General features: G+C 49.5%; 1 protein-coding gene across 2 annotated transcripts; it reads right to left on the bottom strand.

Annotated features, from left to right (window-relative positions):
- Positions 1 to 349: 349 nt before the first annotated feature.
- Positions 350 to 23,519, bottom strand: Wtip (WT1 interacting protein). Of its 2 annotated transcripts, XM_050118996.1 has the most exons (8): positions 22,782 to 23,519; positions 14,345 to 14,446; positions 8,117 to 8,184; positions 7,914 to 7,976; positions 7,653 to 7,783; positions 6,806 to 6,857; positions 6,110 to 6,178; positions 350 to 1,075 (listed from the first exon to the last, which is right to left on the bottom strand). In XM_050118996.1, the coding sequence occupies exons 1-8, from the start codon at positions 23,350 to 23,352 to the stop codon at positions 935 to 937; spliced, it is 1,197 nt and encodes a 398-aa protein (XP_049974953.1). In that variant the 5' UTR covers positions 23,353 to 23,519; the 3' UTR covers positions 350 to 934. The 2 variants fall into 2 exon arrangements, with proteins under 2 accessions (XP_049974953.1, XP_049974954.1); XM_050118997.1 differs by lacking the exon at positions 14,345 to 14,446.
- Positions 23,520 to 24,825: the final 1,306 nt, after the last annotated feature.

Below are 24,825 nucleotides of genomic sequence, written 5' to 3' on the forward strand. Positions count from 1 at the left end.
ACACCCAGCATTGACAACAATGAAATCTGGCCAGGGTCACACACAAGCATAGGTTCAATGTCTTCATTAACCAGCCTCAAAATCTTGCCAGTACTTCACAGTACCCAGGAAGTACTCTCCCTCCAAAGAAAATCTAATTTACATCTGCCCTGCCTGAAGCTCGCTGGGTCCCTTCCCATAAGATTCTGACACCACCCCACACTGAAATCTGAAGCAGATGTGGCGATATTCTAGAATTCATGGAAAAACAGTTAAAACTACAAATGTCCTTACCACCGCGACTCTGGCTACATGGTACAGGCCGTGTGTGCACACGAATCTGCTGTGACTAAGGTAACAACCAACTTGGTCCAAGTTTTTAGAAGAAAACTATATTCTTTTAAAGAAAATGCAAACATCCTCGGGGGTGGGGGGAACTTAATTTAAGTCAAATCACATGGTTTTGTGGTAGAGCTGGATACAGTGTGCACAGATGCTCCCCGGGGTCGCAGGGAGCCCTGGTGGGCTCGCTCTCTGTGCCTGGGATTCGCTCAGGGTCTTCTGAGGCTGAGGATGCTAGAAAGGCACCACCTCTGCCAGGATCCAGAGAGACCTGTGGCTGAAACACCCTCAAGGCCAAACCCGGTGTTTCCCAGGTGTCACTGCCCTGGCTGTGGTTGCACACAAATAAGGCACCCTTCCCCCATGGCACCAAGGCCCTCCAAGCCCTGTCTCTGGGAGCTGAGGCCAGGCGGAAGAAGGTGGCCTATCCCAAGGCTGCAGGGTGCAGGTGTCCTGGAACCCAGCAGGGGAAGTGGCTTGAGGCACGGAAGGTGAATAAATAGAAGTCGCTTATTTGACGCGGGGGTCCGGCCCCTGCGGAAGAGACAGCAGCTCGGTGGAGGGGAGAAGACAGAAGGAGCGTGGGTCACCCTTCTCTCCGGATGGCTGCTTTTCAGAGCTCAGTCACATGCACAGCGGGCGAGGGGAGTGGGCCTGGTCCGAGGCGCCTCAGGTGGCACCGGCGGCAGAGCAGATGCCCCTCCAGGGGGTAGCAGCGGCGTCCTTCCTCCCCGCTCAGCTGGAGCCCGCAATCCTGCGGGAAGATAAAACACAACCTGAACCCCAGTAAGCAGGAGACGACATCCTCACCAAAGAAACATCGGGGTTGGGGTAGATACGCCGGTGGGCAGAGGACCTTAAAGAAACACCCAAGGACTTGGAATTAAGGCCAGCCTCAGGAAAAGGACAGGGACAGGTAGTAAATGTAGGCTCAGCCTAACAGGTTGTTGTTGGAGACAGGATTTCTCTGTAGCTTTGGAGCCAGTTCTGTAACAACTCAACAAAGATCTGCCTGGCTCTGCCTCCCAAGTGCTGGGATAAAACGCATGTGCCACCACTGCCTAGCTGTTTCTAGTTTTTAGTTGCTTGAGACAGGGTCTCTCTATACCCCTAGCTGTCCTGGAACTTGCTTTGTAAACCAGGCTGGCCTCAAACTCAGAGACCCACCTGCCTCTGCCTCCGAGTGCAGGGCTTAAAGGCGTGCGCCACCACACCTAGTTTCACAAGATACTGGTTCTTAAGAACAAGGCAGGGCTGGAGAAGGCTGTGCTAAGAGCTTGCTGCTCGACCATGGGAGACCACACAGACCACTGCACCCACAGAACAAGCCAGACTCCCACAGACTCCCCTTAACTCCATTTCCAACTCTGCACTTCACACAGAGCTATGAATAACCCCCTCCCATACAAATATAACTTTAAACTCAACAACAACAACAAAGTGACAGCCAACAGCCAGGTGCAGGAGCCATATCACAGAATTCCAGAGGCAGAGGCAGAAAGTCAAGGTCCAGGTCAGCCTGATCTACAAAGCAAGATCGTATCTCAAAGAAACAAGAGAACAAAATTCTGAACACATCTAGCAGACTAAACCCAGTAGGAGACTGGGCTTGAGTACAGCCTGGGCTATGAAAATAATTCCGAAGACTGGAGAGCTAGCTCAGCAAGAGTTCTAACCACGTGCACAGGACCCGCGTGTCCCAAGTGCAGACACAGCGAATTCTAGGACAGCCAGAGCTGCTGTGGATAATCTTTTTGTACACTGTGAAGATGTGTCTTTGCCAAGGAATCTCCTGATTGGTTTAATAAAGAAATGAATGACCAAAAGCTAGGCAAGAGAGGATAGGCAGGATTTCTGAGAGAAGATGAATAGTGGCCATGCATAGACACCAGAGAGAGGCCTCTCGCATAGCAAGTCGGACATACAGATGGAACACAGGAAAAAGCCACATGGCAGGACATAGATTAATAGAGGCAGGTTCATCTAAGTTATAAGAGCTACTTGGGGGGAAAGCTAAGCTAAGGCAAGTTCTCATAATTAGTAAGAAGTCTCTGTGTCATTATCTGGGGGCTAGAGGTCCAAGAAAGTCCCATGAGAAAGCTTACTACACTTTGCACTGGTGGAGGGGGTCAGCTGACCCTTTCCCCTGTCAGTCTGTGGATCTATCAGGTTTATACCCTAATATCTGACTCCTGAGCTTTATTTATTAATAAAACAATAAAAGAAGCGGTCATATTTGGCATGTAACATATGTCATGACCACATGAACACAGAAGTCATGTCAGCCAACCATCACCTCAACTGTGGACACCTGGGACTCCCCGGGAGCACATATTGCAATTGGCTGTCACTTGCATGGACTCTGGAGAGTGGTCAGCAACTTCCCAGAGCTGCTGCAGTAAACGTGGCTCCCACTGCTACCAGCACTTGGGAAGCAGAGGCAGGCGGATCTCTGTGAGTTTGAAGCCAGCCTGGTCTACAAGAGCTAGTGCCAGGACAGTTAGGGCTGTTACACAGTGAAACCCTGTCTCGAAAAACAAACAAAAAAATTAAAATAAAAGAGCAGGAAATAAGGAATGATAAAAATAAAACAGTAAATTAATTGAATCTACTTTTAAACTAAAAAAAGCAACTACTAGTCTTAAATATTTTACATTGGTATAGATCTTTGTATACTGATACAAATTTAAAGTTATTTTTGTTAGAACATACTGTATATATTTTCTGTTGTTTTAGGTATTATACAGCAGTTCATTTTAAAATATATAGTTTTAGCCCTTAAAGACTATTATTATAAACTGTTTAGGATAATTTTAAAGATGTAGATTACTAGTTAATCATCTATAACAATCAAACTTAATAGTCATGTAGATAAGTTTTCAAGAGATAATTTTTTTGTTTGTTGTTGTTTTTCTTTGGGTTTTTTTTTTTTCTTCAAGACAGGGTTTCTCTGTGTTACTTTGTTGCCTGCCCTGGAACTAGCTCTTATAGACCAGGCTGGCCTCGAAGTTTTTTTGTGTGTGTAAGGCAAAGTTAGCCACTGGACAAGAAACTGCCCTTGCCTTAAATGCTGACCAAATTGGACAAACAGGACACAAAAGATGAATGCCAAACTTTGCCAAGACAAGGTAGGAGAGTCCTTCAAAATTCCTGCTCCACAGAAAACTCTGTCAGATATGCTGGGCCTTTAGACCAACAATGGATGCCCCAACATTGCAGAGGAGCCCTGGGTGACTGTTCAGGCAGCCAGCTGTTTCTGTCATTTCTATAGTTTTGAAAGTTGTTTGCTCTGCACTTCCCGCTTACTCAGGTACTATTTTATTCTTCTCGGGTCTCTGATGGGAGTTGAAGACTAGTTATATTGTCTTTGTTACCACATTTAAAAAAAAAAACTTGCAAGAGAGATGTAAAGTTTATAAAAGTTGAGAGACATAAAAGCTTAAGTTGCTCATCTAAGAAAATGTTTTAAGGTCTAAAAAGATTTTTAGATTGGTAATATGTTATGATAAAAAGTGGTTTAGGTATAAAACTTTGAACTCATCAAGACAGATAATATTTTCTCTGAATATGCCAAATACAAATGGACTGAACATTGTACATTGTAATTCTTATCTGATAATTGTTCTTGTTTGTTTGTTTCGAGACAAGGTTTCTCTGTAGCTTTGGTGCCTGACCCGGAAGTAGCTCTTGTAGACCAGGCTGGCCTCAAACTCAGAGATTGGTCTGCCTCTGCCTCCCAAGTGCTGGGATTAAAGGTGTGCGTAACCACCGCCTGGCCTGATAATTGTTCTTACTATATATAGTTTTACTGTGTTAGACAGAGTAAAACTTTATTTTAGACAAAAATGGGGAAATTTTGTGGATAATCTTTTTGTACACTGTGAAGATGTATCTTTCCCAAGGTACTTTCTTTTTCATTATTTTTTATTTATTTTATGTGCTTTGGTGTTTTGCCTACATGTATGTCTGTTTGAAGGTGTCAGATCCCCTGAAACTGGAGGTACAGATAGTTGTGAGCTGTCATATAGGTACTGGGAATTGAACCCAGGTCCTCTGGAGCAGTGCTCTTAAACACTGAGCCATCTCTCCAGCCCACCAAGGCGTCTTCTTACTGGTTTAATAGAGAACTGAATGACCAACAGCTAGGCAGGAGAGGACAGGCAGGATTTCTGGGGAGTCAGGGGAAGATGAATCTAGGTGCAGAGAGATGCTAATGAGAGGGAGAGCAAGCCAGATACACAGAATGGAAGAGAGGTAAAAGCTACATGGCAAAATGTAGATTCATAAAAGCAGGTTAATCTGAATTATGAGAGCTAATTGGGAAAAGCCTGAGCCAAAGGCCAAGCTTTCATTATTAAGAAGTCTGTGTCTCTATTTGCAGGCTGGTGGTCCAAGACAGTCCAATGAGAAAGCCTATTACACAGGGCTACACAGTAAGACCATATTTCAAAAAAACACACAAACAAAGAAAGTGCGGGAGGTGAAGCTTGGTCCCTTGTCCATGGAGGTGGTGGCTGAAGTGCCAAAGAGGCTTTGGTTCTTTGGTCAAGGGGACTCCAGAACCTTGACCTCTTTTTTTATACATGTATTATTATTATTATTGATGATGATGTTGTTGTTTTGGTTTTAAGACAGGGTTTCTCTGTGTAGCCCTGGATGGCCTATCCCTCACTCTGTAGACCAGGCTGGCTGCATGTATTATTTGCATGTGAAGTGGGTGCCATGGCATGCCTGTGGAGGTGAGGACAACTTGCAGAATCAGCTGTCTCCTCACGTGGGTCCTAAGACTCAGTAGCAGGTATCTTTACACAGTGGGCCATCTCAAAGTTCTCTCCAAACCTTCTTTCTTGTTCTTTTACCAGTTATGAGGTGAGCAGCTCTGCCATGTTGAAATATGAGCGGCGGGGCTGCGTCCCCAACACCCCGGCCGCTTGGCTAGCTCATGCCCGAAATAACAACACGCAAACTGTATTTAAGAACTGCTTGGCCCATGAACTCTAGCCCTTACAGGTAATTCTCGCACCTGGACTAGCCCATTTCTAATAATGTGTGTAAGCACCCCAAGGTGCGCTTACCGGGAAGATTCTAGCCTCTGTCCATCCTGGGAGAGTTGAGCATGGCGTCTCTGCTCCAGCAGAGCTGTCGGGTCTCTCCAGGAGCAGAGCAGAGTCTGACCTCACTTCCTCTTCCGCCCAGCATCCTATCCTGTTTATTCCGCCCACCTATCTTTTAACCTATCAGGGCCAGCAGTTTATTGCTCAGCCAATGAAATCAACAGATTGATATATGACACTCCCACATCACTGCCACACCACAGGCCCAAAGCAATGGCATCAACCAACCATCATGGGATTAAACCTCTACAACCAAACTGAAATAAACCTTTTCTATGTAAGTTGGTGACTTCCAATATTTGCTACAGGAAGTGACAGCATACTCATCCTCCACTAGAATTCTGACGGACACATCCTATCTTCTATCACCCTACAAAGCTTAGGCTGGGTGTCGCCTCCCCCAGGGAACCTTCTATAGTTTTTCAAGGTCCTGACAACTCCCTTCAACAGCAACACACTACTTCACGTGGACACTGCCAATTCTAAATTCCCGTCTATTCTACTAAATCCAACACCCACTTAGTGAAAATGGAACTATCTGAAAGAAAACTGGGCATGGATGGAAAGAAAGGGAAAAGCTTACTGAGGGAGTATGGAGCAAAAGCTACAGAGAGAGGGTCCAGGGTGGAGGATGACAGTGTCTGCAGGGGAGGGTGTGTGAGGCCGGGGCTCACCTCACAGTGGTAACACTCCACGTGGTAGTCTCTGTCCATGGACACCACACGAATGGTTGTCTCACAGCCCTGGAAAAAGAGGCAGATTCACACGTGTGCTCCCTGGACCTGAAGCACTATGTCCTGTCCATTAAAGCACCTCTCTACAATGTGCCACCCTGAGTAGACATGTCCCTCGGACAAGAACAGGGCACTTCAGCACGTGCCCAAGAGGGACGTGTATGTGCCCTGGGCATCTTCCCCAACTGGAGTCACACATATGCATGTAACAGTAAGAAAGTCACATGGGTGTTGGCTCATGCAGGAACTCCCACTACCAGCCATGTTTCCTCAGGAAGCTGACTTAAATAGATATTGTTCATGCAGAAAGACCCAGAGAGCTACACAGGCCAAGGCCTCCCTATCTGCTCTTCTAGACCTAGGCTACCCAACATCCACTGCAAAACTGAATGAGCGGGGTGAGCAGCCCCTCCTGTTACAAGTAATGGAGCAGAGTGCCGCACTGCGTCACGAGAATCAGGACCACATCTTCCCTGTAATGCATCCAAGGGTACACCTGCCCCAGCCCCTCTATACTCCTCAGCCTTGCGGAATGCAGACCACTCCTAATATGTCCCAGGATCTGAGGCAAAGCAGGCAGGATCGGACAAAGCCTCAGGATCACGCACCCTCTGCTTCTGGGAGAAGTGTTCCTACCTGGGCAGGGAGGATAGGGCGGGCACAGGAAGCACATTTTGGAGCAAACACCCTGGAAGGATAAAGGAAGTGGGCGTGAGGTGAGAAGGTAGAGGCAATGGGACATGGGTGGAGCTACCACAACAGCTCTAAGACAGCCTGACTCCTGTGTAGACACAGGTGTGCAGCTTCTGCCTTCTTGGCAGTAATGGTTGACACAGTTCCTATCTGTGCCCTCCCTCCCTCCTCCTGCAGGACAGCCTCAGGCTCCCTCCAGCATTCTCTAGTCCCTGTGTCCAGACTGAAGCCTTCCTAGGGGAGACCTCTGCTCCACCCTGTCCTCCAAGGACAAATGCTGGCACCAATCTCAAAAATCAGCAGCAGCAGAGACCCAAGGCTCTGAGGCCTAAGCCTGGAGCCACCATAACAGACAGGCTGCCCATGTGGCACCAGGGCTTTCTCCTTGGGAGGAAAAGGCCCAATGGCAGGGAACAGACAGGTAAGGGCCCAGAAGAGAAACCAGGAATCACAAATATCCCTGCCCTGCCCTTATGGCGTCACTGGGAACCGTCCCCAGGCTCATGAATTGGAACACTTGCTCCCCAGCATATGGAAACATATTCTGGAAAGATAACAGTTATTGATACCACCTCCAGGTTCTTTCCTGATGTAGCACACCAAAATATAAGGAGCCCCATCCTTCTGCTCTTGTCACCAAAATCAGAGCTATCCCTACCCCAACTGCAGAGAAAATACGAGGGCAGAAAGAGAAAAAAAGGCCAGGACCAAAGAGGCAGAGGTAGGCAGGAAAGAGAGCTGGGGAGGCCATGCTGCGGCCCACACTGCTTCTTCAGCAAGGGAGACTCACGTGTGGTAGTCTCTAACGCAGTAGATGTTGTTCTCCACGTCCACGGTGAAGGGAACGCCATCCAGACACTCGTTACACACTGAGCAGCGGAAGCAACCCGGGTGGTAGGACTTGCCAAGGGCCTGTAGGATCTGTGGAGGCACCGAAAGGTCAGCATGGGCAGGAGGCACAGCACTGCCCCCCAGAGGCCATGGCTTAGGGCCCGCCAACGGTCTGGAGCAGCAGAGGGTGGGGGACTCCAGGTCAAGGGGAGGTTCTCACCATCTCCATGATAAGGTGTCCACACACGCTGCACTTGTCAGCAGTTTGCTGGAACCCGGAGTACTGAGAGGGGACACAGGATCCAGGACGTCACGTGACAAAGGGGCACTCACTGTCGCTGGCCTCAGGTCTGCATGTGAGTCCGAAGGAGGGTCCCGCCCCTGCTCCCACCCAGCTCGGCCAGCAACACAGTGCAGACTCACCAGGAAGTCCTCCTGGCAGTACACTTTCTCACCCACGTTATAGAAGGCCTTCCCACGGAGTCGTCTCCCTGGAGGGGAAGGGGTGGAGGTGGTAATGGAAGCTGACATCATGAATGGAGCCTGGCTTGAGTGTCAGTACTCACCGCCCACCAATGAGAAAATGAACATCGGACATCTCCAAACACCCCTTCATTTGTTTGTGTGTACACCTTTATGTCAGAAGAGGGCGCCAGATCTCATCACAGATGGTTGTGAGCCATCATATGGTTACTGGGAATTGAACTCAGGACCTCTGTAAGTGCAACAGACATGCTCGTAGCTGCTGAGCCATCTCTCCAGCCCCCTCTAAACATCCCTTTAATGCTATGCTGCTGTTATAAACATGTCAAGCCAGAACGGTGTCTCACACCTGTAACCCAGCATCCCATAGGTGAAGGCAGGGCCCCAAAGGCTGAGGACAGCCTAGGCTATAAAGGAAATCCTGCCTCGAAATACCAGACAATAAAATTAGGTGTGGTAGCACATGCCTGTAATCCCACTTGGGACTTGGAGACAGGAGGAACCTCAAGTTCAAGGTCATTCTTGGCTACAAAGCCTAAATGAAGGCCAACCTGGCCTCTCTTAACCAAAAACAATATTTCAGGAAAAAAAAAAAAAACCTACAACAGTAAACAAAGCTATAATCAAAGCAAACACAGGAAGGTCTCTTTCCCCATGCCTCTCCCTTTACCTCAACTGCCTCTACCTCTACTGCTCACCTGGCATTGCCATCCGGCAGGAGGTGCCAGGAGCTGCTAGCTATAAGGAACTTCAGCCTGCTGAGAGTGCTTGTGAGGAACACTCAGCGGCATCAAGCACCTAGGTGAGATGTTAAGTCGCTTTCCTCTGAACAGTTTGGTGGCAGGGTATGGCGGCCCACACCTGTAATTTCAGAGGCAGTAGGAGTTCAAGGCAAGCTTGAGATATATAGGAGCACCTTGTCTAAGAAACCTCAGGGCTGGGGTGTGGCTCAGTGGTAGAGCCCCTGCCTAGAATCCCCACTGAGGGGCTGGGGTGTGGCTCAGTGATAGAGCCCCTGCCTAGAATCCCCACTGAGGGGCTGGGGTGTGGGTCTGGAAGAGATTTCCAGTACCACAAAACAAGATGATTCCATCTTGTTAGAAGTTCTAGGCAGTGTACAATAATGAGATGTGGAATTAGAGCTAATGTAGACTAGAAAGAAGTAACACTATCTGTAGCCATAGATGACACGATTGTGTTGTAGAGAAAACCATTAGTAACCCACTGACCCTAAGTTTATTGTAACTGCAGGATAGGATAGACGGTCAGCATACGAAAACCAAATGTCAAATGCATTTTTATTCTGGCAACAAATATTGGGACTATGAAGCTACAAGATTTTTGCTTTTTTGTTTTTGAGACAGGGTTCTTCTGTGTAGCCCTGGGTGTCCTGAGACTTGTTTTGTAGACCAGGCTGACCTCAAACTCAGAGATGCACCTGCCTCTGTCTCCCAAGTGCCAGGATTAAAGACATATGCCACCACCACCAGGCGAAGTTACCATTTTAAAACTACATTTATGAGGCTGGAGAAGAGATGGCTCATGGTTAAGATTGCATACTGCTCTTGCCAGAGACCAAGTTAGGTTCCCAAAACTCACATTAGGTGGCCCATACTAGCTGTAATTCCAGCTCCAAGGGATCTTGGAACACACTTTCCTGGCCTCTGTTGACATTAAAAACACACATACACACATGCATGGACACATGTGCACATGTGTGTATGCGTGCATGCACACACACCAGATGGATGGATGGATGGATACATACATACATACATACATACATACATACATGGAAACTATACTGGTAACATCATGGAGTTGGAAAGCTACACTAAGGGATAAACTTAGGGAATTATGTGTATGGCCCTGCATACTGTAAAACCAGGCTTGGCCCAGAGAAATCCAAGAAGACACAGGTAAAGAATGCGTGGTGGGAAGCCAATTCCCAAGTCATCCTACATATCTTGCAGGTAAAGGCTGGCAGCTGTCAGTCTAGATGCTTTTTCAAGTTTACTCACAGAGTGAACTCAGAAGACAGACAGCATCTATCTCCCATGGAGGGAGTAGTGAGTTTGTTTGCTGTCCAGCATTACAGACAAGATGCACCTCTGGGACAAGGGTGGGGGGGGTTCCCCTGCTGGGGCTCCTGGGAGGTCCAGCTGCCCCAGAGACTGAGGCAGGAGGACTGCTTCAACTGTGAAGTCTGAGGTCATGCTGAGCATCACAAACATTCCAGTTCTAAAACAATTTTTTAAAAAATTATAATTCCGGGCTGGAGAGATGGCTCAGCAGTTAAGAGCACTGACTACTCTTCCGGAGGTCCTGAGTTCAATTCCCAGCAACCACATGGTGTCTCACAACCACCTATATGAGATCTGGTGCCCTCTTCTGGCCTACAGGCAGGATACTATATAAATAAATAAATAAATAAATAAATAAATAAATAAATAAATAAATTTTAAAAAATTATAATTCCTAATTCAATTGAGGTTTCTAAGGGTTGCCACATAGAGTACGCAGAATCTCCCAGGATCACCTGCCATCCCATAATAGTCAAGGATCAAGCAGAATGGGAAGTGAGCTTGAAGACTCTGACCCGGAAGTACATGCTTTCTGTCATCACCACGAAAAGTGGTATGCTTGGGGGGCTGGAGAGATGGCCCAGAGGTTTACAGCACTGGATGCTCTCCAAAGGTTCCAAGTTCAATTCCTGGCAACTACAAGACAACCCTCTATGAGATCTGGTGCTCCTTCTGACCTGCAGGCAGAACACTGTATACATAATAAATAAATCTAAGAAAAAGAGGATCCAAATCCTTTCCAGCTCACACCAGCTGTGTCCTTTTGCAAATGCTGCCCAATCTCAGCATTTATTTTTTGTAGAAATCAATACAAGTGATAAGGCAGCCAGGGAGGTGGCCACACACACACACACACACACACACAGGGACCTGAGTTTAGTCCCCAGCATTCACATAAGAAGCCGAATATGGTGGCACACCCTTAGAGTTCCCGGGTTGTGGAGGTAGAGACAGGGTATTTGCAGCTTGCTGGCCAGCTACACTCGCCTATTTGGTAAGCATCAGGTCCCAGTGAGAGCTCCTAGAACAAAAGGTTCCCAAGAAACACCACCTGGGGCTGACCTTCAGCCTCTGTACATGTACAACTCTAATATAAAATTGTTATCAACCTAAACAAACACAATCTCAACTGAGTGTGGTTGCTCAGACCTGCAATCCCGTCACACAAAAACTGGTGAATTGGGCTTAGTCAAAATTGAACAAAAGCATCACTAAAATAGTTTTTAAAAATCACACAAAAAGGGGGACTGGAGAGATGGCTCAGCGGTTAAGAGCATGTACTATTATTGCAGAGAACCTGGGTTCAGTTTCCAGCACCCACAAGAGATGGCTCACAGTCACCTAACTCCAGCTCCAGGACAGGACACCTTCGGGCTCCTGGGGCACGTGTTTTCACATACACATGGTCTCCATTCAGTCAGACAGACGCACACAAACACATAAATACACGCACAATAATTAAAAAATACCTCCCCCCAGAAAAATCCTGACCGGGCTATGGTAGTGCATGCTTTTAGTTCCAGCACTCAGGAAGCAGAAGCAGGAGGATTTTTTTGAGTTGAAGGCCAGCCTAAGACAGTCAGAGCTACACAGAGAAACCCTGTGTGGGGGCGGAAAGGAGGGAAACTCCCAATTTTATAACAGGCAAAAGCTTTGAACAGATTTCTCAAAAAAATACTTATTAGGCTGACAAGATGTCTCAGCAACAAAGATGCTTGCTGCACACCTGACAACATGAGTCTGATCCCTGGAACTACATGGGGGAAGAGAGAACTGACTCCTTCAAGTTTTGTCCCACCTCCAGACATACATGCTTGCACACATAATAAATACATAATAAAAATGTATTTTTCAAAGAAAGAAATATTAATGGCCAAAAAGCCAACAGTAAGATGCTCACTGGGAAAGATGCATTATTAAACTCACGGCGTGATGCACCCAGCAGAACAGTTACTCGGAAAGACAACAGCACCAATGATTGGCAAACGTGCAGAGCACCGCGGCTCTTAGGTTTCTAGGGGACTGTCAATGCTACAGCTCCTTGGGAAGACAATTTGGCAGTCTCTTATGAAGTTACACACACGCATACCCTATGACCCCAAAATCCCACTCCCTGCAATATACCCAGGAGAAGTGAGAACCTGAGCACGGATGAACTCTACGAGAGTTCACAGCACAGTCTAGGCGTCTAGTGTCTATGAGCGATTACATGGAGAAACAAGCTGTGGTCTGATCACACAACGGACTACCATGTGGCAGGCAGGAGGAGTACACTACTCACACATGCGGCATGGGTTAAAAGAAAAATCACCCTTGTGAGAGCAGCTGCCCTCAAGATAAAGCCAAATCCAGGGGCTAAAAGGGCTGCTGACAGCCGGAGCCACTGGTAGTCCAGCCTGAGAACAGGCCTGCCTCAGTCCCCAGGAGCTTCCCAGTTATCTGTGGCTAAAATCTTCCAGGGAGTAGTGAGTCCAGCCCAGAGACTGTGCACCACAAGGCAAACAATCCGCTTCCCACACAAGTCTAGACAGCAGAGCTCCGGCCCATCAGGCTCCTGGCGGCAGCTCTGCAAAAAGTCTGACTGAAGGTCACATTTGAGAAGAAAAAAATTCTGAGGTTACAGTTAAACAAGGCAAAATTAAATGTGTGCATGTGTGCATGAGCTTGTGAAAGCCAGAGGTTAACACTGGATGTCTCTCCTGACTGCTCTCCACATAGTCTCTGAGACAGGATTTCTCCTGACCCTGGAGCCCACCGACTGGCTAGACGGCTGGTGGGCTGTCACTCACTCAGCTTTTTACAGGGATGCTAGGGCTCAAACTCAGGTTCTCAACCTTGTGCAGCAAGCACCTTACTGATTGAGCCATCTCCTGCCCTGCTCCCCACCCCCTGCTTTTCTTTAAAAAAAAAATCTCGCTGGGCGATGGTGGCACACGCCTTTAATCTCAGCACTCAGAAGGCAGAAGCAGGCGGATCTCTGTAAGTTCGAGACCAGCCTGGTCTACAGAGCTAGTTCCAGGACAGGCTCCAAAGCCACAGAGAAACCCTGTCTCGAAAAACAAAAATAAAATAAAATAAAATAAAAATCTCAAATCAGGCATGGTGATACATGCCTTTAATCCCAGCTCTTGAGAGATAGAAGCAGAAGCCAGCCTGGTCTACACAGTAAGTTCCATGATAACCAAGACTACACAGAAACCTTATCTCAAAAAAAAAAAAAAAAAAAAAAAAGGGGGGGGGGAGAGGGTGAGCTAATGATAGCACACTTGCTCTGACTGCTGCTGTGCAGACATTATTCATCAGGAGTAAGATAAATGTGGATTGCTGACTTAGCCAGAGGGATGGGGATGTGAGGAATGGCAGCACAGCCTTAGACACAGAGCAGTTTGGTCGTTTCTTTTTGAGGCAGGGTCTCTGCATTACTGTGGCTGGCTCTGAACTCTGCTTCTGCCTCGGCCTCCTGAGTGACCGTATTACAAGCTCTAGCAAAAATAGCATTTCTTTGCCTTGATCCTTATGTATTTACTGTGATAAAATAAACCATGGAAATATTCTCTGCGGGCTGTGGTTAAGAGCACTGGCTGCTCTTACAGAGGACCCAGCTTCAATTTCCAGCACCCATATGGTGACTCAGTCATCCATCCACAGCGCCAGTACCAGGGGACCAACAGGCACACACATGGTGCACACACATACATGCAGGCAAAACACTCACACACATAAAGTCCAAGAAATATATCTAAAATACGTTTACAAATATTAACCTCATGTCCAGATGGTACAAGCCCCCTCATCCATGCCCCTATCCTCCCAGGCAGACCAGGACCCTATGCGGATGGAAGAAGCACAGCCAAGGACCAGAGAGGAACCTTTCTGATAGCCAACAAAAGGCCCCTCAGCTGTTCCACGGCTCCTTCCTCAGACCTACACCTCTCAGGTCAAGCCCAGAAAGATGTCACGAGCCATGTGCATAGGGAGAATGTGAACAGCCTCCTTCCATCCCAGAACAGAGTGTCTCCTCTGCCTGAGACTTGGATGCGAGGGAGTGACGGGGCAGTGGGGTGGGGTAGAAGCTGTTACCTACCACAGGAGTCACAGATGAAGCAGTCGGTGTGATACAGGCTCCCCATTGCCTGGCACGCCTGCCTTGCTCCGTAGATGCCAAGCCCACACTTGATACAGATGCCTGTGAGGAAGGAGCAGGAGAGCAGCAGCTAGTACTATGTCCTGGAGTGGGGTGGCCAGCCAGGCCCCAACGACAGGACCACCAAATCCCTAGTCTAACATTCAGCTACAAGGACCCTGCTGGAAGCTGAATGTGTCCTGTCCGTGTTTTAAGCACCTGGATGGTGGACAGAGGCCACTAGAGGCAGGTCTGGAAGGTTGTAGCTCAACTCTGCTCATGTGCAAATGTTTTGATTCCCAATTCCGGAGAGATGGGAGGCGCTGCCCCCCATGTTCCTGCCATGATGGACAGCTGGAGTGATCCTTCCTCCTTTAAGTGGCTTCAGTCACTTAAGTCACTTAAGGAGCTGGTCCCTGTATCGAGAAAGGCAGTGAACACGGGCAGCACGTAGGGGCAGCTACTGCAGCGTGGGCATTCAAAGAGCTTCACAGAGCACCAGTGGAGGCAGAGCCCTTGAAGTCAGCCATCAGCTATGACCATGAGCATCAGAGCTAGAAAAGGAACTCCACGCCTTGGACAACTTTCCTAGCCTTGGAAACAAATCCCACTCTTCAAAACATATATGTACCTTCTGACCCCACAAAGGTACACTCAAGCGCATCACTGCCCTGGACAGGTACCCTTCCTCGGCTGTAGAAGGTTCAAATATTCTCTACACATTCCACAAACATGGCCTGCTGCCTGCTCACACCCTTCTCTTTTTTTTTTTTTTTTTTTTTTTTTTTTTTGGTGGGGGGAGGAGTTTTGAGACAGGGTTTCTCTGTGTAGTCCCGGCTGTTCTGAACTCACTCTGTAGACCAGGCTGGTCTCAAACTCGGAGATTCACCTGCCTCTGCCTCCTGAGTGCTGGGATTAAAGGCGTGCGCCACTTCTTAAATGTAGAGAAAAGTAGTGCAGAGAAATCCCCAGCCCCAAGGGCCATGTGCTTGCTCCAGAGGAGACACACACGCAGAAGTCACAAGATGTCAGATGAGTGGGGTACATGTCGGATGATGCACGCCTGTGACCCCAGCACTCAGGAGACCAAGGCAAGAGGGTAGAGAGCTTAGAGTTCCAGGCCAGCCAGGGTTATATAGCAAGTTTTAGGTTAGCCAGGAGTCTATACGGAGATCCTGCCTCAAACAACAACAAAAACCGTAACAATAATGATAACAACAATGATAATGTCAGATGGAAACAAACATGAGGGAGAAAAGTAAGGCTTGTTAAGAACAGATCGAGGGGTGCTGGAGAGATGGCTCAGCAGCTGAGAGCACACACCGTTCTTTCAGAGGACCCAGGTTCAATTTCCAGCATCCACATGGAAGCTCACAACTATCCATAACTCCAGTTCCAGGGGATGTGACACCCACACACACACACACACACAGGCAAAACAGTAAGGAACATAAAATAAAAATAAGTAAGACATTAAAAGAAGAACAGAGCCGGATGGTAGTGGTGCACGCCTTTAATCCCAGCACTTGGGAGGCAGAGGCAGGTGGATCTCTGTGGGTTCAAGGCCAGCCTGGTCTACAAGAGCTAGTTCCAGGACAGGCTCCAAAGCTGTCTTGAAAAACCAAAGAAATAAAGGAATAAAGAATAAAATAAAATCAAGGACCAATCAGGGTTGGGTTTAGCTCAATTGGAGAGCGCTTGCACGGCAAGGGCAAGGCCCTGAGTTCAGTCCTCAGCTCCCCCCTCCCGCCAAAGAAAAGAGATCAAAGTGGAAACAGATGCAGAAACCCACAGTCCAACATTAGACACAGCTTGGGGAATCCTGAGGAAGAGGAGGAAGAAGGACTGTAGGAGTCAGAGAGGTCAAGGGCACCAGTAGAAAACCCAGAGTCAACCAACCACAGAGACCTTGCAGGGCACTGACCTAGGCCATCTGCACTTATGCTGCCCGTGTGGGGCTTGGTCTTCTTGTGGGGCTCCTGACAGTGGGAGCAGAGGCTGTCTCTGACCCTTGCTGCTTTGGGACCCTTTTCCTAATGGGTTGCCTCGTCAGCCTTAATAGGATAGGACGTGCCTAGTCTTACTGCAACTTGACATGCCATGGCTGGCTGATGTCCACAGGAGGCTGCCATTTTCTGAAGAGAAACAAAGTGGAGGAGTAGACAGGGAATGGGAAGGGGGAGTGAAGGGAGGGGCTGGGAGGAGAGGAGGGAAGGGAAACTGCAGTTGGGATGTGAAAAACAAATAAAAATTAAAAAGAGAAGAGCTCAAGGGACTGGAGAGGTGGCTCAGCAGTTAAGAGCGCTGGCTGTTCTTGCATTACTGCACCCACTCGGTTCATGACCATCCACAACTCCAGTTTCAGGGGATCCAGTGCCCTCTTTCACTCTCTGAGGGGACCAGGCATGCAAGTGGTGCACATATATACATACATACAGGCATGCAAAACATTCACAGACATAAAACAAATCAGTCAAAAAGAAAGGACTAGGGCTGGAGAGATGGCTCAGAGGGTAAGAGCATTGCCTGCTCTTCCAAAGGTCCTGAGTTCAATTCCCAGCAACCACATGGTGGCTCACAACCATCTGTAATGAGGTCTGGTGCCCTCTTCTGGCCTGCAGGCATACAAGGAAGGAATGCTGTATACAAAATAAATAAGTAGATGGATGGATAGATGGATGGATGGATGGATGGACGGACGAATGAATAAAAAAAAGACTAAATCAGCGCTGGGGAGATGGCTCAGTGGTTAAGAGTACTTCCCAGCACCCACATGGTGGCTCAGCCACCTGTAACTCCAATTCCAGGGGATCTAACGCCCTCTTCTGGCTTCTGCAGTCACTGCACACACATAAATAAAAGTAAAAATAAATAAAAATTTCACAAAGAATCTATTTAAAAAAAAAGAATCTATTTTTAAAAATCTAGGGTAGCTGAGTATGGTGGCACAAGCCCGTAATCCCAACACTTGAAAGACAGGGCAGCTACACAGAGAGCTGGAGGCCAGCAATGGGCTATGTAAGACCTCGTCTCCAACAAAACAAAACAAAGACTAAATCTAGAGGGCCAGGTATATTGACACATGCCATCCATTTGTACACTAGAGAGGTTGAAGTAGTACATCTCAAGTTCAGGGCAATCTGGGCTCCATGGAAAGATCTGGTCTATAAATACAATAGTCTATAGAGGCTAGAGCGTCAACTTAGTGGCTCACACTTGACACGTGTGAACCAGCCCCCCACAGGCACACATCTGGAGGTGGTGATTTTTACACAGGATGGCGAAGGACAGTCCCTCTGTGGTCTTTACAGCATGAACTGAACGGACAGTGCTTTCTACGCAGGGATCCAGGAATACAGGATGGAACTGGGACCACCCAGCAGGTCAAATGGGGGAGAAAAACAGGACTGACTAAGCAGTGTTAGGAGGATGCCTGGCTCCAAATCTTGTGCACTTTTTAGCCCAGCCCTCCGGGAGACACAAAGGCTGCTCGCTTCAGATACTCAGCACCTCTGTGTGGTTTGCATGAGATGGTCCCCACAGACTCATCTTTGAATACTTGGTCCCTATTGGTGTTTGAGAAGCAGTAAGAGGTGTGGCCTTGTTGGAGAATGTGTGGTGATGCACACCTTTAATCCCAGCACTCAGGAGGCAAAGGCAGGTGGATATTTGAATTTGAGACCAGCCTGGTCTACAAAGTGAGTTCCAGGACAGGCTCCAAAACCACAGAGAAACCCTGTCTCAAAAAACCAAAAAAAAAAAAAAAAACACCAAAGATGGGAGCTCGTAGCTGTCCCTGGACCGTGTCTTTGGTCCACCACCATGGACTCTCCCCACTGCGGTCCTGGGGAACGGAACTCAGCTTGTCAGGCTTAGCAGAACGTCTTAGCACGGCTCATCTCATCCGGTCTTCTTTGTGTTGTCACTAGCGTGGGCTACAATGGCTATGCACTACCACACCTGGCTTGTTCCCTAACTTTCCTCCAGTCCTGATTCAGCGTGGAACTGGCAGGCTACCCAGGCCCCAACAACCAACCCTGACACACTGCCGGACTTCTCTTCCTTCTGTCTTCTCACTCCCCCACCAGCCATGAGAATCAGACCTCACCATGTACTTGACTGAATCACAGCAGTCAACACTGGAAGGTGGGGGTGGGGAGGCCGAGGCTGGCAGATCCTTGCAATTTTGAGGCCAGCCTGGTCTACGCTGTAAGTTCCAGACCAGCCAAGGATACAATAACAAAACGCTGTCTCAAAAACTAAAAATACAGGCTCCAAAACCACAGAGAAACACTGTCTCGAGAAAAAAAAACAAAACAAAACAAAAAACTAAAAATAAGGGTCTGGAGAGATGGCTCAGTGGTTAAGGACACTGGCTGACTGGCTGCTCACTCTTGAAGAAGACGGCTGGGACTCAATTCCCAGGACTCATGGGGATGCTCACAACCATACGTGCCAGTGCCATATATCTGACACCTCTTCTGGCCTCTGTGGGCACCACGAACACACGTGGTGCATATGCATACATGCAGGCAAAAATTCATACGTATAAAATTAACAAATCCTTAAAAAATTTAAAAAAAAAGGGACAAAAAAGTATACAGAAAGGGAAGGCCCTATGGTACATTAAGCCTGGCGTATATTGTCTGTATGTACCCAGATTGCTTTAATAAAAACATACTTTAGAATGACCAACTGTAGCGGTATATCCCTACAACCTCAGTGATCAGAAAGCTCAGCAGAATTCTAGGCCAGCCTGAATTAGAGAACAAGATTCTGCCTCAGGGTAAAAAAAAAAAGTGACCCCAGGGCACAGGACACCTCAGAAATGAGAGAGAGGGAGGGAATGAGCAAACCTGAGATGGGAGGAAGGCAAGATGAAAGGACAGAGAGACTCTATGACCATATGGGTTTGGAAGTTAATTTATGCTTTTTAAGAAATATTTATCTGTATACATGTACACACACGAGTACATGTGCATGCTACGGTACCCGTGTGGTCAGAGGACAGCTTGCAGGAGTCAGTTCACTCCTACCATGTGGGTTCCGGGAATCAAACTTGGGAAGTTAGGCTTGGGAGCAAGTTGCATCTTTAGCCACTGAGACATCTCACCAGCTCTGTCCCTGTGTGCATGTGTGTGTGTTGTGTGAGAGTGTATGTGTGCACGTGTGTGACCCTTCTACAGATTTATAACTGAAAGAAAGGGGCCAAAGGAAAGAGGGAGGCTGAGGGTGGAGGAAGAGGCTACAGAGAAGACTGTTACCCTCTCAGGTGGCAGGAGAGTGAGGCTGGCCGTGGACAGAAAGCATGGAGGGAGGAACAGGAACCTCAGTGCTCGGAGTGAGGTAGGAAGCGGGATGGGCGGCAGGAGACCAGAGGCTGCTGAGAAAATAGAAAAGCAAACTGACTGAGGCTAAGGGGAACAGCAGAGTCCTGAAAACCACTGAGGTTAAAGAACAAAAATTACTCCAGGGCCAGAGAAATGGCTCAGAGGGTCTTGCAGACCTAATAAGGATGGCGCAGCCTGGGGAACACGCTGCAGACAGGAATAGGGCACGAGATACCTAGAGGTCAGCAGAAGCAGACCTAATGAGGATGGCACAGCCTGGGGAACACTCTGCAGACAGGAATAGGGCACGAAATACCTAGAGGTCAGCAGAAGCAGACCTAATGAGGATGGCGCAGCCTGGGAAACACGCTGCAGACAAAGTATAGAGGCCAGACTTCCTTCTGTAAGGGGCAGTTATTTAGGTTGAAAGAGTTGAAATTTTGTTTTTTCAAGACAGGGTTTCTCTGTGTAGCCCTGGCTGTCCTAGAACTAGCTCTTGCAGACCAGACTGGCTTTGAACTCACAGAGATCCGCCTGCCTCCGCCTCCCCAGTGTGGGATTAAAGGTGTGAGCTAGCACCGCCAACAAGATTTGATTTTTTTTTTTAAATTGCAAACTGGATATAGCTGGATAGGGTGGCAAACGTCTTTAATCCCAGCACTGGGTAGGCAGAAACAGGAAAAGCTCAAGACTAGCCTGGGCTAAGGCTCTGGTCTTTAAAAGACAAACGGATACATTTTTGTTGTTTGTCTTGCTGTTCGGGTCCCATTCTGTAGCACAGACTGGCCAAGAACGCACAACCTTCAGTCTCAGTTTGCTGAGTGCTTAGATTACAGGTATTTACCACACATGGAAACTGCCGTTTTTGTATTTCAAAAACATCAATCGTCATCAGATACACAGCTCAGGCAAAACTGCCCATATTTTTAAGAACCAGAAAAAAAAACAAAACTATTTTTGGCTTGGGGTTTGGGGGTGGCCCTTAGACCAGGTGTGGTGGTGGTTCATACCTGCAGTCCCAACACTCAGGAAGGTGGTTAGCTGGAGATCACATTGATAGATAGGGTGGGACCCTATCTAAAAAAAAGGGGGTACTGGGGATAAGGTTCAATTGAGAGTGCTTGCCTACCATGCATGAAGCCCCAGCTTCCACCTGCTCTTCACCCCATAATCTGGCTGTGGTGATGCACACCTGTAATCCCAGCACTTGGGGTGAAGACAGAGATAAAGGCTATCCCTAGCTGAAGAGCTCATTCTAGACCAGTTTGCACTAGATGAGTCCTGACTCTGAAGGGACCCTCTATCACCAGCCAGCTCAGTCTCCTATGTGGCTTAAACGCCTGAAAGCTGAGCCCTCGCTGCTCTTTGGAGCCCTCCTGCAGACTTTGGTCATCAGTGCCCGTACTACCCAGTATTAGCATTACCTACCCAGAGCAATACACACACCCATGGGGCCCACAGATAGTTAATGCCCAGCCTCCAAGTGTGCAGGGGCCAGATGCCGACCAAGAGCATGGGAGTGTCCCCTGCAGATGTCCCAGTTCAACACCTGGCAGGAGGTCTGTCTCCCACTCGCCCCTACTCCCAGCCCACTACCAGCAGCCACCACATCTGCTAAACCACGACTCCCATCATGCCTTCTCACGTCGAACCAAGCACCTTATCGCAAAGACAGACCAACCCTTTAGCCCACACACACCCCTGATGTTGACCCACACTGGGTTACAACCTTCCCATAACCTCACTTATGGGAATCTTCCTCCGTCCCAGAATGCACCCACCCGACCTGCTAAGAGACAGCCTCTACTCCCCCAAGATCTACTTCAAAGCGGCCGGGAACTGCTAGTTTTGCTGGCCTGGGGCTAGAAATCTGCCTGGCCTGTCTCGTGCTTGCTAACCTTGCACACCCTCACTTCCTCCACCCTGATTCCTACTAAGTATTGAGGCAAGGAAAGCCCTCAGAGGTTGTTGGGCTGATGCATGTTATTCCTTTGCCTGGGTTGTTGTGAATCTTACTTCCTTTCTTTGGTATTTGGTGGTATAAAATCCATTTTCTGTTGTCCTTTCTGAAACAAGGTCTTGTTATGTAGTCTTGACTGGTCTGGAACTGTATGCAGACTAGGCTGGCTTTGAACTTCAAACTATCTACTATTCCTGCTTCCCAAGTGCTGGGATTACAGGCCTGTACCAAGCAGGCTAAAGTCTGGACTTTTCCGATGTGTATCCAGCGGTAAGGCTGGTTTGTGGTTCTGTTTTGCCTTGCTGGGGAACAAACCCAAGACCTTGAGTACTCTAGGCAAGCGCTCTACCACGGATCTAAACTCCTAGCCCAGTATTCCTTTAGGAAATATCCAGTGTATACGACTCAGCCCAGAGCAGCCTGGCGTACCTGGCTTAGTCCTGTGGCCTCACAAGGTCCTACCTGCAGCCACCACGAGCACTGAAGCCTGTGACCCTAGGGCATCCCATCTCTCACTCCCTAACCATGGCTCACACAACTGAAAGGGGAGGAAGACTTCCCTTCTGCTCATCAAGCATTAGCAGGGTGAGCAGGAGCGATGCTAAGGATGAAGAAGAACGCCCAGCAAAAGGGGCTGAAGGATGGGGTTAGCAATTAAGAGCGCTTACTGCTCTCGCAAAAGCCTCGAATTCCATTCCCAGCATCCATATCTGCTCACTATCGACTGTGACTCCAGTTTCAAAGGATCTGACACCTTTTTCTGGCCTCCTAGAGTACCCTCAAATACACATAACTAAATCTTTGCCAATCCATGTCTCTAATCCCAGCACTGGAAAGGCAGTGGCTGAAAGAGCTCTGTGAGTTCCAAGCCAGCCAGAGCTATATACAGTGAGACCTTGTCTCTTAAGTAAATCTTTTTTTTTTTAAAGTGTCCAGAAAATAGTTTAGTTTGCCAATCAACCTGATTTTGTTTGGATCCCCGCTTCTCCTGCCTTAAGTCAGGAAGCGCGCGCGAAACACCTCCGCATCTGTGGCTGGAGAACAGACCGCACCCGCGCCTAGGGCATCCCGGACCCCGGGACCCCCGGACCCCAGCCCGCGCGCTCACCGAAGTAGTCTCGCGCCGTGCGAGCCTCAAGCGCGCGCTCCAGCTCCCGCGTGAGTGCTTCCAGCCGCCGCTCGGCCGCGCTCGGGCCACTGTCCCGGCCCGGGGGGAGCGGAAGCGACGGCAACGGGAACGGGGCGGGCTCCGGAGAGCGGGCAGGCGCGGGGCCGACGCCGGGCGGCAGCAGGTCGGCATAGGCGCCCGCTGAGCCGCGGGAGCCCAGGCTGGACACGCTGGAGCGCGCACTGCCCCCCGACGGCGGCCCGGGACCGGGGCCGTGGCGCTGGTCGTAGCCCAGGCTGATGCCGCTGGAGCGCGCGCTGCCGCCGTCCGAGCCCGCCAGGCTGGCGCGCGGGCCTCGCTCGGGGCGGCTGGGGACGTCGGGCGCGGCCTCGAGGCCACCGCCTCCGCCGCCGCCCTTGCCTCTGCGGCCCGCCGCGGGCGCCGCCTCGTCGGCGGCCCGAGGCCCGCGCCGCACGCGCCCCGGGGAGTCGGCGGTCGGCTCCGGTTCGCGCAGGCCCAGCCCGGCCAGGAGCAGAGCCGCGTCGTCCGCGGCCGTCCGCGAGCGCTGCATGGCCGTCGGCCCGCCGCCACCGCCGCGGCGCGTCACCTCCGCCTCCGCCGCCCGCCGCTGCCGCTCCGACAGCGCCGCTGCATCGTCCGCCGCTCCGCAGCCCGCAGCCCGCCCCGGGACCCCTGGGCACGGGGCGGGGCGGGGTCGCGGTCGCTCGGCGTGGGCCGCGCGCTCGCGCGGGGCCGTGGCGGGGAGGGAGGACCGAAGGGAGGGGGCGCGCGCGGCGGAGGAATGCGCGCGCAGCTCGGGGCCGCGCCCCCTCCGCTCTCCAAGGCCCGGCTCGGGAGGGGTGGTGGGGGCGGTGGCGGAGAGACTCCTTTGCCCCGTCAGGAATGCGAGGAAAGAGACTGCGCAGCGGCCTGTGGAATGTGGGGGGCGGCGACGGGCGGGCTTAGGGGCGCGAGGGCTGCGCGGGGACGCGGGCGGGCCAACGGTGGCCTAGGCTCTACGCCCCGGGGACCTCAGGGCGCATTCCAGACACCCCCACCCCCAGCTGAGCCCTGCACCCATAACCTCCCCATATTCCCTCCAGGCGTTCTGCTTAGGGAGCGCAGCCTGATAGTGCCCTACACATGGATGTGACACCAGTGTGGGAATTCTGGGAGTTTCCAAACGGGACACCAATGTGGAGAGTCTGACAATTTCTGACATGGGGCGCCAGTGTGGGCATTCTAGCAACTCCTAGGTATATCTCTCCCAAATACACATTCTGGGACTTAGAAAAGAATCACAGGGTGAGTTCCAGGTCCCATTGTGAATCTGACTTCTATCAAAATTGAGGCTGGAGCCATGGCTCAGAGGTTAAGAGCACTTGTTGCTTCTTGCAGAGGGCCCAAGTTCAGTTCCCAGTGCACACACACGAAGGTTCACAACCATCCTTAACTCCAGTTCTAGGGGGTGTATGCACGAACGTATGTGTATATGCATCACCGAACACGGTACGTATACACGCATGCAGGCAAAACACCCATACACATAAAATCTAAAACATAAACCTGTTGAACACCTGACATCCTAAGTCCCTACTTTAACCAGAGAGTCACAATGCATTATTTTTGTTTCGGATGGGGGATTTCTCAGAATTATTGTGAATTTAGAACCAGTATCTACTAGGCCTTGGGAAGTCCAATTGTTTCCTTTTCTCAGAGGTACAATTGCAGTGTTAGAAGAGATTTGGTCCCTCCGGATAACGGATGCATGAAAGGCTAACATAGACGCCTCTGTATTGCAACATGCCTCTTACTCGAGGGGCCTGCCGTTCCCTTCAAGGGGTTCTGGATTTGTAAGCAGGCTCAAGTCTGGAAATTGGTTGCCAGGCCAGGGTTCTCTATTGCTATCATCAAGTACTGCCTTTCTTTCACTTGTTCTAGAGTTTTCTGGGTAGATTGAGCCAAAAGGGGGCTCACACTGCATAGTCTGCTCATTCATGGGTGTTGGACAGGGCTCAGCAACCTGGCCTTGAGGACTCTCCAT

Source organism: Alexandromys fortis, unplaced genomic scaffold, assembly GCF_014885135.2.
Source record: "Alexandromys fortis isolate MF-2015 unplaced genomic scaffold, M_Fortis_MF-2015_v1.1 scaffold_140, whole genome shotgun sequence".
In the NCBI taxonomy this organism is placed as follows: Eukaryota; Metazoa; Chordata; class Mammalia; order Rodentia; family Cricetidae; genus Alexandromys; species Alexandromys fortis.